Source organism: Pantherophis guttatus, chromosome 3 (assembly GCF_059756535.1).
Source record: "Pantherophis guttatus breed Tessera chromosome 3, ASM5975653v1, whole genome shotgun sequence".
Classification (NCBI taxonomy): Eukaryota; Metazoa; Chordata; class Lepidosauria; order Squamata; family Colubridae; genus Pantherophis; species Pantherophis guttatus.
Window position 1 is genome coordinate 52,796,023 of NC_142065.1, and position 18,165 is coordinate 52,814,187.

The following is an 18,165-nucleotide window of genomic DNA, read 5'->3' on the forward strand; positions in this document are numbered from 1 at the left end:
TAAACAGGTTCGGCAGCAACTGAATTACTAGATTAGGCTGTGAAAATACATATGAGAGAAGACGTGGGAAATGTAGTCATATTTTTTTTTGAAAGAAAGGTTTGTGTGAGTTGGATAACATTGTGTGTGTGTGTATTCCAAAAGGATGCCAATAGTTTAACTTTTAAGCAATTTTTTTAAATTAAAAATTTATAAATTTTATTAAAACACAAATTAGACATTTACACAACATACAACATATAAATACATAAATAGCTTATCCTTTTTAAGCATTGTTTCATAGTGGTTTTCCATCTGATACTTTATATTTCTTCCCCTTTTTCTTAGTCTAATACTTTTTTCCCCCTTCCTTTTCTTCTCTTCTTTTTTTCCCCTCGTCTTTCCCCCTATAAAGATCTATATATTTTGATTATATCTTTACTGTTTTACGTTTCTCCATTCATATTATATACCTATAAAAAATTATTTATATACATCTTGCATTTATTTTTCTTTATTGATGGTGTTAAGCCAGTTATACCATTTGTTCCATATTCTGTAGTAGTCTGTCTCTTCTTTTTCTTTAATTTCTTTTGTTAATCTGTCCATTTTAGCGCATTCTAAGATTTTATCTATTAGATCTTCTTCAGTTGGGGTTTTTTCCTGTTTCCAACTCTTAAGCAATTTTAAACAGTTTGAAAGGGGAGGGCATTTGCTCAATTAACTTTGCTACCATATGCTAAGCCAACCAAATTTTAGCAAGGTGTAATATATGAATGTAGTTTTGGAGGGAAATCACTGAAGGGCTGTTTACAATGCTCCAATACATGATAGAAAGGATGTGGTTATTATTTGTGGTGGAATCTCCAGCTAGAATGGAGGGAAATGTTAAGAAGGGTATAAATTCAGAGTCTTTGCATTGCAGAAAGCAGCATAGGCCTGACCTGCCCCAGAATCCCTAATGCCTCATTTGTCTGTTCTCAAGGAAATGCAGTCAGTCTAGTGAGTTTCTTGTAACATATGTAGGTGACTAAAAATAAAGTTTCTGTTTGAGACTATTTATGAGTGGTTTAAGTTGCTTGCATCTGTCAGTACTCACCATCTCAGTGACAGAAAAGGGACTGATTTTTTAAACTGTTCAGACAAGGGCTGATTTGGGAGAGACAGGAATATCAGCCTCTTTTGTATTTTTCTTCTTTTTGCAGAGAAACAGAAAGGCATTCTCCTCTGTTTGCCAACCCATTTTATTAGTCTCTTTTTTCCTCTGTACAACTGCCCCCTTCAAATGCTGTTGTCACTTTCTTCTGACCCAGCAACTGGGGGAGAGTGAAAAGTATCCATGGGTTCCTCCAGGACATGCTCACCACTGCTCTCCACAGTGGCATTCGGAAGTGGGTGGAAACTATGATCAGCTCTCTCAAGGGGATGAAAGCTTTGGCCAGTCTCATTGGTGCCCGGGAGAGGGTGAAAGCTGCCAACACTAGTCTCATTGGTGCCTGGGGGAGGGTGAAAGCTGCCTCTACTAATCTCATTGGTGTCTGGGAGAGAGTGAAAGCTGGCAACACTAGTCTCATTGGTGCCTGGGGAAGGATGAAAGCTGCCACGACTAGTCTCATTGGTGTCCAGGAGAGGGTGAAAGCTGCCATGACTAATCTCATTTGTGTCCGGGAGAGAGTGAAAGCTGGCAACACTAGTCTCATTGGTGCCCGGGGAAGGGTGAAAGCTTCCACGACTAGTCTCATTGGTGCTCAGGAGAGGGTGAAAGCTGCTACGACTAATTTCATTGGTGTCCGAGAGAGAGTGAAAGCTGGCAACACTAGTCTCATTGGTGCCCGGGGGAGGGTGAAAGCTTCCACGACTAGTTTCATTGGTGCCCAGGGGAGGGTGAAAGCTGCCACGACTAGTCTCATTGGTGCCCGAGAGAGGGTGAAAGCTGACACCACTTTCACTGTGAGGAGCATCAGATGAAGGCTCAGTAGTTGAGATTAAAGGCTGGCTAATAAGGGAGGCATTGGCAATCTGGCTTTCTCTGGTGGATTCAAGAGGGTAAACATTAAGCTCAGACCCGAGAATATGTCCACTACTGATCCTGCTTTCTTCCTTGTTAATCTTCAGGCTGAGGATCACTTTGCAAGCCTGAGTCTGCACATCTTCTTCAGGATGGACAATAAGAGCCAGCAAGCGCTCAGAAAGGCGGGAATTGTCACCAAAGATGATTTCATGGAGGGAGTTTTTGTTATAGTCCCAGTGCATTGACTGGTACTGCGGAGACTGGCGCCCTTCACTAAGTCGTTCCACAAATACTAACATCTCATAAAGCAGATTCCCAGGTTGAGATGTCTGGAAGAGGTTCAGGAAGTCAGCAGGCACCTTGGAAGAAGAGATGAAAAACACTTCATTCACAATACTTCAGTTCAGAGCCTTCCTCCTCATTTTTTCCTCTCTCCTCATCAGCTCAAGGGATGAAAGGTAATACTAACCCTGGCTCCCCCATTCTCAAACTAGACACCACATGTTATCACAAAAAAAGGGGAGGGAAAATAAGATACCAGCGTGTATAAATTGTGACTATATATAACTTCAACACCATAATTTAATTAAAAGTGCCCTGAATGTCATTAAATGGAAGAAGACTGTGACCAAGTTCTCTGCACACTAGATCAGCCTGTTATCCAAGAGAAGTGGATGGGCAGCTTCTCCACTGTTAAGTGTCATCATGCATACCACTCCATCCTTTGATGTAGGCCAGATCAGGATACTACATGACAAGGATTTCAAGAATACAACTGTACTATTGTAGGGTTTAATAACATTAACTCAAAAGCCTGCCAGAGCTTTCTTCTGCCCATCTTATACCAAACATAATCAACATAGCATTGTTTTGAATTTCCCCCTCACGCTTTTTCCTTTCCTAGAACTGAGTTGTCAGTTACTTTCTCTTAATGTCTCTCCTAACAACTCTTTGCTGCTTTGTCAAGGTTATCTCTGTATTCATCTACATTATCTCAGAGAAAGTTGAGGATCGGGGCTAGAAGGAGCTTGCATATTCATGATGAATAACAGGGACAAGGCTGGATCAAGCCCAGTGCCAAGAATATGACAGCTAAGTGCTCGACAATGCCATATCATCCTGCATTAGAACCCAGAGAATGTCGACAGTCAGATTCCAATTTTAGGAACAGCTGAGATAGATTCTGCAGGATCTGGAAGTTCTCCATAAGCAATATCTAGGTCTCTAAAAACATAGCTTTATATTGGTGTTTGAATCTGCTCCCTAAAATCTCATTAAAATCTTATTAACTGCAGTCTCTGAGTCAGTTGCTTGTGATTTTAACCAATGGTGTTTATGACTGACCAAATGCAATAAAACTGGGCTAAAGCAACTGATACAAGCCTTGAACCTGATGCCCAATCCATCACACACCCCAAAATAGGGAAAAGTGGAAACTATGAGTTATGCAAGCTTGATTCTAGAAGTATTCCTAGGAATTACCACACCCACAAGGATACCACTGACCAGGCTCAAGAGACTAGGAAAACAGATTATCAGTGCTTAACTATATAGTGTGACAAATGGACATTCTTATTTCTTCTGCTTTTGATCCGACTTTTATTTGGCAACTATTTTGATTTGCCACAGATTAGAAGGCTTTCTGACTGATTTCAGCCATAAAACAGGGCTTTAAACTCTATTTCATAGATTTCTAGAACTTAGGAAGTCAAGCTTCCATAAGTTGCTGCTATGTACTCAGATCCTAAGAAGCAGCTAGAGATGCTGTGGCTCAGTGGCTCAATGATGCTGGGGATGGTCTCTGCTCCAGGAGTTAGAGTCCTAGCACTGCATGGCAAGGTAAATTCCCATTACTTGCTTCAGCTTCTGCCCACCTTGCAGTTTGAAAGCATGTTCTATGTGGGTACATATATAGGTGCCACTTCAGTGGGAGATAAGCTGATGCTTCATGCAGGCAGTCAGATTCCTGCTGGCTCTGAACCTTCCCCGTAGCAATGCCTATTTACGAGGTGGCTCTGGTAGAGGACAGGGGTCCTGGATGCTGCTGCAGGAAGAGCCACCTCTCTTTCTCTCTGGTGCAAAGCTAGCTTGCCCTGCTTTGGTGCACCTTGGGAAGCACACAAGGGTGTACCTAATAGAGCTAATAAACAGGCAACCAAACTACTACTCTGCATTAATATTGTAGTTTCCTGGCTAATGTAACAATGCCATATTCTAAATAAATAAAAGATTATGAAGACATGAAACCCAACCGCCAAACCTCTCTGGTGAGCCCGGCAATTCCCGCTATGTCCTACTGCTTCCTCCCATCCCAACACAAACTTCTTACCTGACAATTCAGGATGTCATATAGCAAGTCTTCCTTTTCAATGAGTGTACCAAGAAATTTGAGGACTTGTATCTGATCAAATAGGTGATAAGATCCATTTTAGAAACTGCCGTGTAGAAACAAGACCATTCTATCTTCCTTTACAACCAAAGCTCTCTAGCAAATAAAGAAGCACTGCTGGCAATTTTTGTTGCTGTTGTTGCTGTTCCTGGTCATTTCCCCACAAGGGCTTTATTGGATCAATCTAGAGTCATCCAACTATTATAAGTCAAAATAACAGTAAAGAGTATGGACTTCATATCCTTTTAGTGATGGCTTGAGGGAAAATAGTCTGGCATCCAGGAGCACTGAGTTCTTGAAAAGCCAATCTGCAATGCTCAGTGCATCAGCTCTTCCCTATACCAGTAAATTGATTGACATCCTCTATTCATTTGCATGTGGGAGAAGGGGAAATTAAAGTTGTAAGTTTATTTATAGTCCAAGACCACTCAGATAAAAAAATATCAAACACAGCAGAAGGAGAAATCTATTCTGCTGAAAAACAGCTTTTTCCCCTTTCAGTTTTTACTCTTCTTCTCCTGCCTGTCTGTATTAGAGAGAAAAGGCATGAGGAGAAGAGCACTTCTATCCATAGAAGCTGATTAGACAGGCCTCCAGAGCGTCTATGACAGATTACCAGTTGCAAAATGTAGTCATGAATCAAACTGGTTGAGGATTCCATATAAAGCTTTCCAGTCTTGGCAGCAGTTACTCAAAGCTGGTTTGATAAGTGAAGTGAGAGGCAGCATGAGTTCTAATAATTATTCTCTGCATTTCTGATGTTGAGGTTGTCAATGAAACCAAACTGACACCACTTACCCAACACAGAGAGATCTTAGCAGGCTTCAGGATTCTTATTTTTGCAGAAATTAAAATACACACAGATATACACCTACGCCTACAAAAGCATACTCCAATGGTGGCTAAGTATAATTAGTGCTCATGAGCAGCTAACAGCAATTGGGGCACAGAATAGTGTGCTCTGCAAAAGCCTGAATAAAGACTGATCAACATTTTATTCTGGGCCCAACTTTTTTGTTCTATTTCTAATATGATCATTTTCATTCAGTCAAGAGGCCAACATTAATGAATAGGAGCAAGCCAACAGCAAAGCATAGGATATCTCAAGGTAAACAAAGAATACTAATAATTTTTAAAAGATCAGGGGGGAAATGTTATTTAGTGTGGACTGAATATACTTAATGACCCACATAATGTGGCTTATAAGGCAGGATGGTGGTTCAAAAACCAGATTCAGAACTGAGTCAGAGAACTAGAATAAATCAGAATCTGAATGACTGCAATTAATGATGCATTTAGAGGAAAGATGCTGAATATTATTAGATCTCTTTATGGACATTAAGCTGTATTTTTGCTCTGCTCTAAGTTTAGCCAGTCTCAAACTCCTGGGCTTATTGAAAGAGAAGAAAGTGCCTGTGTGTTGTGTACCTTGGTCGGGGTGTTTGCTGTGAGCAGAATGTCCATAAAGTTTGTAAGCCGCGTTGTCAATAATGTGTGTGTGTAATCTGGTAAGTGCAACCCATTCAGCAGCTGCAAACCAGCAAGTTGCATCTTGTTGTCCCAGTTGCTTGTCACAATCTCGATAATTTGGGGGATGTATTCCTGCAAAGAAAGATACATAAGAAGAATTGACGATCTGTGTATCTTTGAGATGCAGTGCCAATAGTTGACTTTTTATTTTTTCAGGCTACATCTCTAAAGTTAACTGCAGTGCTTCTCAACTTTAGCAAATTCCCTAGCCAGCACACTGGCTTTCATTTAAAAGTTGTGAATTTATTTTTTTTTTAAAAACAATCAATACCCCTTGATCATAGTGCCTTCTACTGGCAGCTGGAAGAATGTCTTTTCATTGAAATTTTAACTGTAAATTCAGTGGAAGGAGATTTTTGTTTTAGCTTTTAAAAATTTCATGTCCGCTTCCCAAAAACAATTTATTTCATCTTTATTTTAGTTTTTTGAAATATAAGTGAATGTGTGTGTATATATTTACTTTTTTCTTTCCATTTTTAGTTTCAGCCTAATATGGCTTCTCTATTAGTTATGTGAAAGGCAAATATTGTAAATATACCTCCAAGAAGAGGCAGACACTTACAAAATTGAGACAGAAAAGCACAGAAAACTGGTGCCAGAAAAATAACTAATGGTCCTTCAAGTCTGCCCTTTGAATTTTTTATTTTTTTGCCAGGTGATGGGGCATGTGTTTATCCAAAACATGCTTAAACTTAGTTACAAATGATTGACCCATTGCCTCCGCTGGAAGTTGATTCCAAGCTTCCACTACTCTGCCTGAGAAGTAATACTTTGGAACATTACTTTTGAACTTCCCTTCTTATACATGAAAAGCATGTCCTTCCTCAAAGGAACAGTATTTTATCCATCAAATCAGTTGATCTAGTCTACATAAGTGGAAATTTAAAATTGAATAACTATATAGTAGTTCTGATTCACAATTACTCTACATTTGTAAGAGAACAAGAAATAAGCAATCCAGAAGGGTTTTTTTTTTCATTGATTATTTATGAATGTATTGCATTTCCATGTGGATCTCTTATTTTTTTCTAGATTATATTTAAATATAACTTCATTAAAGTATTCACAAGTTTTTAAATTTTTTGTTATAAATGGGCTGTAAATTTTTTGGCTGTTTGGAATTCCTTTAAGGTGTGTTTGTGTGTGTCAGGGATGGGTTCTAAAATTTTTTACTACCGGTTCTGTGGGTGTGGTTTATTTTGTGGGCGTGGCTTGATGGTCATGTGACAATTATTTAGGCTTTAGCAGAGGTACTGGTCTACCAGGCTTTTAACTGCTTGCAGAACTGTACCGATCTACTCATGTATTTTTGCAGGCTCTGTTTTCTTTTAACACTGATCAGCTGTAGGGTTGCCCTTTGAAGCCCCTCAGCAAGAGTTTAAACAGTTTTTTTCCCTCTAGCCATCAGCTGGGACTTAGGAGGCAGCAATAGATTGGGGGTGGGGCCAAATAAAAGGTACGAATAATGGGGGGGGTGCGGGGGGCACGGGGGGGGGAGAACCGGTTCAGTGACATCATATCGTCACTGCTACCGGCTCGGGAGAACTGGGCCGAACCGGGAAGAACCCACCACTGGTGTGTATGTGTGTATGTGTGGTCATGTTTACTCATTATGCTCTGTAAAAAGAAAAATTGGCAAATGGAAACAGGAAAATATGCTTTTGAGCGTATATGCAGATAATTCAAATCCCAGTTACACGTAGCATTTATTCTTGCTGCATAGGAACACAATTCCCTCTATGTTTTGAAGCAAAATCATGATATAAAATAAAAGTATTAGGAGCAAACTAAAAGTAAAGGTAATTACTAATCTTTCATCTGAAATAGTTGCAACTATGTACTCTTTATTATATAGACCACAGAGAATGCCCAGGAAATAGAGAGATAGATCATTTATGAGTCAATAAATCATTTTTTTAAAAAATGTTACTCTCAATTACATAAAACTGAATTAAACACAACAAAGGAACAAAGTGATCAATTTTTATATAACATAACACTTCCTAAGATTATGTAAGACCAAGCAGGTTATTAGGCTGCACTTCCATCTTGCCAAAGATTAATTGGTATTGCTTTGGAAACAGGAAAAACTCCTGATTATCCTCTTACGTATTATGAGACCTATTTTGACGTTTCTGCTCCAGTACATATCAAAATCCAAACTGATGCTTTTTAAAAGTTTTTCCAAGTTTCTTTAGTGAGGTTTATAAAACTGGGACTTTAAAGACAGGTAAAGATCATGCTCACTGTGCACAATATTTTAATGAAGATTCCCAGTCATCCACACAGAGTTGCCTGGAAGTTGACTCGTGGCAACTGGTGTCTTTTTGATTTGAGACCCAACAGAATAACAGACTAGCAGTCTTCATTCTGAAGAAGATACTTGGATAAGCAGCAAAACGTTTCAAGCCAAAAAGAAAAGAAGTCCAGTTGCCATGAACACTCAACTTCCAGACTATGTACATTATTCTCCAATTTGCTTGCTAAATGTTGATGCAAAATTATTGACCATAGCCTAGTTATATACTCTGTTGGCAATATTGGTTTTCATCATCCATCCAGGCACCATCTCATTTTATTAAGAAAAAATGTCAGGCATCTGATAATTGAGAAAAAAATGTAATTAATGGTGGAGCTTTTATTGAGTGGAAGAAAAAACAATTAGAAATGGTACAACAGACCAGCACTTAGATTATAAGGCAGAAATATTTTTGTTAGGCATAATACCAGAAAAGTTTGACAAAGGGAATATATATTTAATATTACATGTATTGACAGCAGCAAGAATTGTATTTGCACAGCACTGGAAAAATGAAGAAATGCCTACAGAAGATGATGTAATTAATTTTTTTTTAAGATTGTGCAGAAATGGACAGATTGACATTAAAAATGAAAGAAAAAGAAGATAAGACTATTTTTGAACATGGAATTTTTTTTACAAATGGTTGGATAATAGAGGTAGAAATTAGGAGGGGAAAATATTATTATATAAGCAAAATGATCCAGACAATATGCTGTTTGCGAAGCACGTATGTATGTAATGTGAAAATGTATAAATAAACTGTTTAACAAAAAAGAAAGAAATGATAACAACAGATTTTTTTTGAAACATATATTCCCTGAATGCAAATTTTCTCCTTCTTTATCAATTGGATCAAATTGTAGTATTCAATTTCCTTTGCTGAGTTATTACAAATGGAATTACCTCTTTGACTGTTATGATATCATGTGGAACTAATCAAGGACACCTTTTATCTCCTCTAATTTTTAAATTGGTTAATTCCATCAATCTGCTTGAAGTAACTTTAAGGTATAAACTTAGGGATATCACTACTGTGTGTCCCTATATCAGTCTTGAAGTAATATTCATTTATACAGCATTTATCTTTCATAAATTTGATATTTTACTATCAATAATATATCACTAGTGTATAATAACACATTTGCACTGCTACTATTATGTACAAAATGTTTAATAGACCAATTGGGAAGATTCTGGCAAGGAAGTATAACTCTGACCCTTTTTTGCATACTTATACTTAGATAGGTAATCCTAGTTTAAAAGGGCTTTTTTGGTAATCAAAAACAAGCAATTACATTAATAGGTTAGATCATATTATTGTCAATGAAATTGAACAATCTGAGTTTTTGCAAGAAGAATCTGGAATGCATAAAATTGTTAAATGGCAGAATATTCAGTTAAAACATCTCTTATTTTCACAATTTGTTCAAATGCATTAGGAGTCTATAAACTATTTTTAGTGTTGGAATGTTTTTTCAGATGCTTTGATATCTACAGTATTTTAAAATAAACAATTAAAAGTTTTTTTTTAAAAAAGGTAAACTTAAAAGGTATAACTTATTGGAATCTATGTAATACTAAAACTGTTCTATCTGTTTGTCTGTTTGTAACCTTCCTTTGGGAAAACAGTGTATCGCAGGGCAACAATTTTTGAATCACGGTATTTCAAATGGCTAATTTAAAGAATACATCCAAAATCCAGGACCCATTCTATGAGATTGAGATTTCAAGGATTTTAAGACTACTTACATTGGCAAAATTGTGGCCGCTTCAGTATGGCTGTGCCACCCTGTAGCACCATTGTGGTCAGCTGAGGACATGTGTTCATAATTTCTGGTCCTTCTTGCCAGCTTCCCACAGGCTAAGTCAATAGGGAAGCTGCAGAAAGTTGGAAGTCACTCCTGCTCCATTTTTTATTTTTTTTTTGCCTGCCCAAATATGTCTAAAACCATGACCCATAGATCATGGGTTATACTGTATTAGTTCTTTGCAAGAAATATGGAATCTCTCAGTAGATTGTTAGAAAAGGTATGTTTCCCCTCCCCTCCATGTCACTTTCTATATTGAATTACTTTATAGACCATATTTCCCCACAAGGGAAAATATACAAAGTAGAGCATTAAATAGCTGTATTCGTTTTATTCATTAAAAAATATTTTTATCCTATCCTTTCTAATAATGTCCTAGACTAGAGTGACTGCCGAAAATAATTAAAATACAATTTGGAAAGTAAAATACAAAACATACTTTGAAAAAAACCTAAAAACATCCAAAAAGGAAGCAAAGCATAAGTCAATAGCAAATGCAGGATAAAAGGACCACATCTGTAGAAAGTGTGCTGAAGTCAGAATCCTTATGAATGTTTAGGCAGCTGCTAACATCCTTAATGCCAGTTACATATAAGAGTCTTATATGATTATATGTGATTTATATGCTGCCCAGAGTCGCCTTTATTAGTGAGATAGTTAATACATAAATTTAATAAATAAATAAAAACTATAAGATCATTACTACAAGAAATCAGTCCTAGAGATAAATTTGGGATCCATACACCATTTCCAAAAATGTTTACCTGGATTTTGATTTTAAACTTCCAGATGGTAGCGAAGGCTTTGAAGACATTCAGGGTCTCAGTTTTAGTTTCTTTATCCGTATCATCCAGGAAAGAGGCCACTAATTTTATGTCATCATTGGTGCAACCACTTGCCTAGGAAGTAAGAAAGAAGCAATTACGTGGCTAGGCACATCAGCCTTATCAATCACCATACTTGAAATGCGACAAATACAGTATGTCATATTCACCATAACAACATCTGACCTGCATGATGTAAGATTTGATGGCTAAACTACCAAATCACGGACCAAATATAGACATTAAAGTGGTAACTGTCAAGAGGGATGCAATACATTTCTATTGACGGTGACTCTGAAGATCAATTCAGTTTCACGACGGAACTGCAGATCCTGGGTGCAGGGATAGCATAATCTGCATTTTATGGGAATAAATGCCAAATGTATTTCATGTCTTTATCAATTCCACCCAGCAAAATGCATGGTTGCAGTCTTGACTTTTTTGATATCCCCTATGGGTATTCCTGTGTAGGACAGCCTGCCTCCTCTCACTTGCCAAATGTGTTTAATTACAAGCCCCATCAACTCTGTACTGTATTGAGGGGAATTGTAGTAAAACATACTCTGAGAGCTTTAGTTTTGGCGAGACTCACATAGGATCAAGGATCACTGGGCAAGGCAACTGGAAGGAAGGTTAAAAAAAAACAAAACACCTTACCACTAGAGTCGCTTTGGGGGTTTTTATTTTTATTTTTAAATGGGATTTGATCTCTAAACAAGGGGACAAGTGCTTAATTTACACTTAATGGCCCCAAGTTCAAAAAAGAACAAAGGAAATCAATTGATCTCCAAAAGACCTCTGTATTGAATTCTGAGTACACACAGATCCCAGGTTTATCCTGGGATGGAATATATCCTAATTACCTGCATTTAAGTGTACATTAGGACAAAGGTAGTCTCCCCTTCACATTCAAGGACTTCATGAATGATGCACATTGCAGAAACAGAACAGTAATTCCAATATCTGTTCCAGGTCCAGCCAGAGTCTGATTTTCCCAGAAGGCTAATGTACAGATAGGAATTGCTGATTTTATCAGTTGTGATCTATTATCTTTCAGTTTCTGCTGAAAAATCTAGCTTAATATCTCCCAGTGAAAACACTTAAATATCTCCCAGTAGAACATTAATCTGATCTCTGCAGAATCCCTCATCCCCTTTTTCCAGAAAAAGTACACAATCTTGGAAACTGATCTCTAATGGAATGAGGGATGGTAATAATGGGACTTTTAAGACTGAAGATATTGGGCTATAGACCTCTGCAGCTGCATAAGACTCAACCTTTCTCATCACATTCTACAGTATGTCCTGTAATGTAGGACTTTCACCTCAGGTTCCTTCAAGTAGATACACTGAGCAATATTATGAAGTGTCATCCTCTTGGTGTCATCATCTAGGCTCGGACTGAGGGACATCAGAAGCCGACTGAGCTCTCCTGGAACGCTTGCTTTTACAGATGGAGTATAGAAAGAGTCTGTAGATAACCCTGGGAGCAACAATTCAAAAATGAAATTCCAATTCCATGGAAATCAAAGTTTAAAATTTCAGTGAAAATATTTTTGCACTGGAACATCCTGCATATACAGGTAGTCCTCAATTTACAACAATTCATTTAGTGACCATCTGAAGTTATAACAGCACTGAAAAAATGACCTTTGACCATTTTTCACATTTACAACCATTGCAGCAGCCCCATGGTCACATGATCAAAATTCAGACAGTTGGCAACTGCCTCATGTTTATGACTGTTGTGGTGTCCTGGGAACTTGTAATTATCTTTTGTGACCTTCTGATAAGCAAAGTCAATGGGGAAGCAAGATTCACTTAACAACCGTGTTAGTAACCTAACAACTGCAGTGATTCACTTAATAACTGGGGCAAGAAAGGTTGTGAAATGAAGAGAAGAGAAGAGAAGAGAAGAGAAGAGAAGAGAAGAGAAGAGAAGAGAAGAGAAGAGAAGAGAAGAGAAGAGAAGAATTGTTTATTGGCCAAGTGTGATTAGACATACAGGAATTTATCTCCAATGCATAGGCTCTCAGTGTACATACAAGCAACAAGTGATAAATCATGATCATGATCATAATACAATCATCACAAACCATAAGATACAACACTCAGTGATAGTCATAAGATATTAGATAAAAGCAATCAACATAAATCATAAGACACAAATAACAAAGTGACATTATAAGATGCTAAAAGAATAGGTAATAGGAAAGATGAAAAGGATTAAAAATTCTGCCAATATTGTTATAAATACATGCCAATCTACAGTGCTACTACACTGGTGTATTACCAAACTTTGCATTTCAAAAGGAATATTATAAAGACAAAAAGGTTTAAAATGACATCTAAAATAATCAAACTCTCTAAGAAAATGTTGCAAATTTTTGGAGCTTTTTACTTATGTAATAAGCAGATGAATGCATTGCTTCATAGGAGAAGAGTATAAAATTAAAGAAAAGAGAAAAGTGGAAGATTGACATTTTATAGTATAGGAACCTGAGATCATAGAATTAGAAGTATTATATTACAGCTAAATTTCTCTTTAGCTCCAGATCGGATCTCTCTGTAACTAGCTTCCCACCATTGCTTGTTGTCCTGCCCTCAGGTGCTTTGGAGAATAAGCCGACCCCCTCCTCCCTGTGACTGCCCCCCAAGTACCGGAAGACAACTATCATGTCACCCCTAATCCTTTTTTGTTAGACTACTAGACATACCGAATTCTCTTAACTGTTCGTCATACAGTTTAGTCTTCAGTCCCCTTATCATTTCTATGTTCTTCGCATTCTTTCTAGGGTCTCAGCATCGTTTGTGTCGTTGATGTCAAATCTCCCTTCTGCCCTGCCCTCCTCTACTTGCAACTGTGCCTCTTTCTAATACAGTGTCTTTGTATGGTTTATACTGGGTTGTTCTTGGGACAAAATGCTTGACTAGACAGGTCATTACGGTAGTTATACACCTCAGTAGGTGATACCTTCTAGCCAATCTTGGCTGAATTTGAAAATCAAGCAAAGTCGGTCTTGGTTAGTATTTGGATCCAAGACCACGTTGGAATTCAGAACAATTGGTTAAAGTGAGAAGTCGAAAAAACATTATGGAAGAAAGAAATGTTTGGATGGATATCATAATCAGCAACCCAGCTGGACTCAATGGGTCTTTACAAAGCATATACTGATACTATTTTCCTAGCAGGGATAAACTAATGTAGCATTTGTTTTAAAACGCGGCTACAATAAAATGTCAATTCTTTGATAGCAAACAATTGCTTTAAATTTTTTGACATTCCTGCTCAGGTCAACATGTCTTGTACCCCAGGGGTGGGTTCTAAAATTTTTTACTACTGGTTCTATGGGCGTGGCTTATTTTGTGGGTGTGGCTTGTGGGGGTAATGTGACTAGGTGGGCGTGGCCAACTTTTTTTTTTACTTTTAAAAGCATTTTTTTCTACAACCTTAAGAGGTTGCAGAAAAAAATGCAAAAAAACATCCATAGATACACTCAGAAGACATTTAATCACCCGCCCTTCTTTCTTCCCCCTCTGCGTACCCAGTGCCCTATTACAGCCACCCGCCTCTGGGTCCCGGCCAGGCAGCCAGAAAAGCCTCCTCTGCCACTTCCTCCTCCTCCTCCTGCTGCTGCTCCAACAGGGAAGCCCCACTGAGGGGAAAGCGAGCTACTCTAGCCTGCCCATCAGTTCCTTCTCCTTCCTCTCCTCGGTTTACCCGGCTCCATCAAAGCAGCGCCAGAGCTGCCAGCCCGCCTTTTATCTGGTGCCCTGAGTTTGTGCACTGAAAGGAGGCTCACTCAGCCCCTGGTGAGCATCGAATGGAAACCCCAGCCGGCCTCCCCTCCCAAGCTCCGCAGCCGCAAAGACGGAGGCACTTGTTTGGGGCCGCCAGCGGCACCCACTGAAGCCGAGGGGTGTCGAGGCGTCTTCCTCAGTCCCAATGGAGGGAGCGGGATGGGAAGTCCCTGTGCCTTGCGAGAGCAGAGCGGTCCCTGGTTTTAGGAAGAAGAAAGGCGCTAAGTAGGGTCAGGGATAAGCGCATCCTCCGCTCCTCCATTGACACTTTTGTCAGCCAATCAGGCCTCCTTCCTTCCATCCCTCACCCAGGGATCCGCCGTGCCCTGTGCCTCCCACGCCAGCTGAGCAAAGCTAAAGATAGTCCCAGCCTCTGGAGGGAGGGAGGGGGGGAAGGGAAGCCCTGGCCTGCTGCTCCTGCCGCCACCACCCCCTTGCCCCCAGCAAGAGCGGTTCTCGTGCTGCCACTTCTCCGGCAGCACCAGGAGCAACTGCCGGGGCAGAGAGGGCGGGGAAGGCTGTGGTGGCAGGCCGTTCTTGCCGGGTAACAGGCAGGCTGCTCCTGGAGCAGCCAGGAGAAGGAGAAGCTGCCAGCGGAGAGGTGAGCTGCCCCAGGAGGACCGGAGGAGAGCGCAGCTTCTCACTCATGGAGATCTATCGGCAGGGCCAGATTTAGATGAAAAGAGGCCCTAGGCTATTCCACTTATGAGGCCCTTTCACCTATAGTGAAAGTGTAATTTTAATTTTGCTAACAATTTGAATGTAGGCCCCTCTTGATCTTGAGGCCCTAGGCTGAAGCCTAGTTAGCCTATAGGAAAATCTGGCCCTGTCTATCGATGGGGAAGTAGACGCGGTAAGAAATGCGTGAGCCAGGAAGCAGTTATGTTCCCTGGCCGGAGAGGGTTGCACGTTCATTCCAGCAAAGGTTTGTGCAACCTTCTTCGGCCAGGGAGGGTTAACCGCTTCCTGGCTCACGCATTTCTTACTGCGCCTACTTTCCCACGGATAGATCTCCATGAGTGAGTAGCTGCGCTCTCCTCCGGTCCTCCTGGGGCAGCTCGCCTCTCCGCTGGCAGCTTCTCCTTCTCCTGGCTGCTCCAGGAGCAGCCTGACTGTTACCTGGCAAGAACGGCCTGCCACCAAAGCCTTCCCCACCCTCTCTGCCCCAGCCGTTGCTCCTGGTGCTGCCGGAGAAGCGGCAGCACGAGAACTGCTCTTGCTGGGAGCAAGGGGGTGGCGGTGGCAGGAGCAACAGGCCAGGGCTTCCCTTCCCCCCTCCCTCCCTCCCTCCAGAGGCCTGGGACTATGCCAGAAGTCTGCTCGGGCAGGGAGACAAGAAAGCCCCGGCGGCCCATCCTTGCCACCACCGCCCCCTCGCCCTTGGTGGCAGCAGTTCTCTCACAGGAGCAGCTGGCAGGGGAGAGGGGATGGCGGCAGGCTTCGGCAGCAGACAGTTTGAGCCGGCTAAGAGGCAACGTTCCTCCTCCTGCCAGCCTTGAGCTCAGCTCCGGGCAGCGTCCCCCCAACCCTACCTGGCTTCTCCCTGCAGCGTGGATCCCAGGCAGCGCAACTTCGGGGCCTTTCCTCATGGTGGCAGTGATGAGGCAGGCAGGCAGGCAGGCAGGCAGAAAGGTGCATGGGAGCAACTGACGGCAGCGCTCCTGGCTGGCAAAGGGCGGAGTCCCGGGGCTGCATGCACACAATGACGGTGGGCGGGGTAAGCAAGCGGCGACCAGGCCGGGAACCGGTTCAGGGGCGTGGCCAGCCAATCTTATTACCGGTTCTCTGAACTACTAAATTTTTTTACTACCGGTTCTTGCGAACCGGTGCAAACCAGGAGCAACCCACCTCTGTTGTACCCCCATTTCTCCACCTTACATGGCCCTACAGCTGCCACATGCTTCTTTTCCGCAGTGACCCTTGGCCAAATAAAATACAGTTAGCAAGAGCTTCGTGTGCATTTCCCAGTTCTCTCTTTTTTCCCCCTTATTTTATTTTAGTTCAACAATCAAGATGACTCATCAGTGGTAAAACAAACATATCAGCCACAGTGTTCCAGGAAGAATCAGAAGAGGTAAGTGGGAAGGGGAAGGTTATCAATTCAGAAACAGAGAGCCTAAAAGCAGGATGGTCTTTTGCAAATAATAGTTAACACTGGAAAGGTGACCCAGAAACAGGGAAAACATGAGAAGTGGTTGAGAACATCTACAGCAGATGGGAATATTAACCTTTTAAGATGTTTCCCATTTCCACTACCCTCATAAACCCAAACTGCTAGACTGGCCTTATAATTTGGCACTGGTATCTAATAATTCTTCATACTCAGATGATGATAACTGGTTGAAGATTGGGGGAGGTGGCTGGATTGCTACTGAGAGACTAAGAAACTAAGACCCCATCCCATCCCACCTGAAACTAAAGGGAGACTTCCAGACTGAGGAGAGGAGAAAGGCATATCAGAGATAGAAGTTCTTCCCTACCTATTTCCTGTTGTCACAATGAGATTGACATTCCTATTCTCAAATCTCCACTGCCTGAAGTTGAGTAAAAGACTTTTGGACTGGGGGAAACCCTACCCATTTCCTGCTGTTAGGAAGAGAAACATTCCCCTTCTTCACCAGGAAATCAGGAAGGAAAGAGACTTTTTCATTCCCAGCCAAAATACAGATGAAGGCTGGGGAGAGACATTGGCCCTTGCAGTTCCTCATGCCTAGACGAAAGAGGGGAGATATTTTAGGATTCAAGGGAGGTGGAGAATTCTAGGGAAGAAGAAACTAGAGAGCTGATGTGAAGGTAAGAACTGGCAAGATTAAAATCAAAGAGCTTGAGATGAATTGGTCCAACTAAATAGCGATACTCAGGGGTCAAGTGTTTGTCACTGTGAGAAAAGATTGGCTGTCAGTCCATTACAGAATAAAGGTAGGAGAATGAGATGTAGGATTTAAATATACAGGACTTTGGTCCTAGAGTTTCCACCAGGGCTTCTGTATCCATGTATCTCCGGAGGATTGTGAGACTTCTCATTTGGATATCAGTCTCCATGAAGCTTGGCAGGAAGGAAGAGAAAGAGAACGAGAGCAACAGCAACAAAATACATTGTGAGCATGTTCAACCCTTATTTCATTTAACTCACTGGCAAAGTTCAGTGAATCACGGCTGTAGGGGGGGCTTCTTAGAATTGCTAGGAGGGCCTTCGACACCAAATAGATGGCTGTAGCTCCGGTAGCTGCAGTTACCATGTTGTTAGTAGTTATCAGCTCATTGTACTTCATATTGCTTTAAACTTCCAGGAAATCTGGTGGAACCCTGCCCTGACTTCAGACCAACCCATCCTTCACCTGTGACAATACTACACCTCACATGGTTTGTGATGTCACCTGTGCCCTTCATGACAACTCTGGCACATCATCATCATCAGAAGGGTTAGGCCTCTGAATCTTCTCTCCTCCTTCTCCTGATATCATGAAAATACCGTCAGATTTTGAGAGACAAACTCTTAGCATCGTATTTGGAATGAAAAGA

General features: G+C 40.9%; 1 protein-coding gene across 1 annotated transcript; it reads right to left on the minus strand.

The window, feature by feature from the left end:
• Positions 1-1,205: 1,205 nt before the first annotated feature.
• LOC117664016 (armadillo repeat-containing protein 12) lies at positions 1,206-17,963 on the minus strand. Its single transcript, XM_034414715.3, has 6 exons — positions 17,777-17,963; positions 12,168-12,325; positions 10,784-10,918; positions 5,808-5,981; positions 4,320-4,391; positions 1,206-2,349 (listed from the first exon to the last, which is right to left on the minus strand). Exons 1-6 carry the CDS (start codon positions 17,913-17,915, stop codon positions 1,261-1,263), a joined length of 1,767 nt encoding a protein of 588 aa, XP_034270606.2. The 5' UTR covers positions 17,916-17,963; the 3' UTR covers positions 1,206-1,260.
• Between the last annotated feature and the right edge of the window lie 202 nt (positions 17,964-18,165).

Bases quoted from the DNA above. Each gene is read 5' to 3' on its own strand.
- LOC117664016 (XM_034414715.3), bottom strand. From the start codon at position 17,915: ATGAAGTACAATGAGCTGATAACTACTAACAACATGGTAACTGCAGCT. The intron at 12,326-17,776 runs GTGAGTTAAATG...TGTTGCTCCCAG, and splicing joins TGATTCACTGAACTTTGCCA to GGTTATCTACAGACTCTTTC. The intron at 2,350-4,319 runs GTAAGAAGTTTG...TCTTCTTCCAAG, and splicing joins ATGACATCCTGAATTGTCAG to GTGCCTGCTGACTTCCTGAA.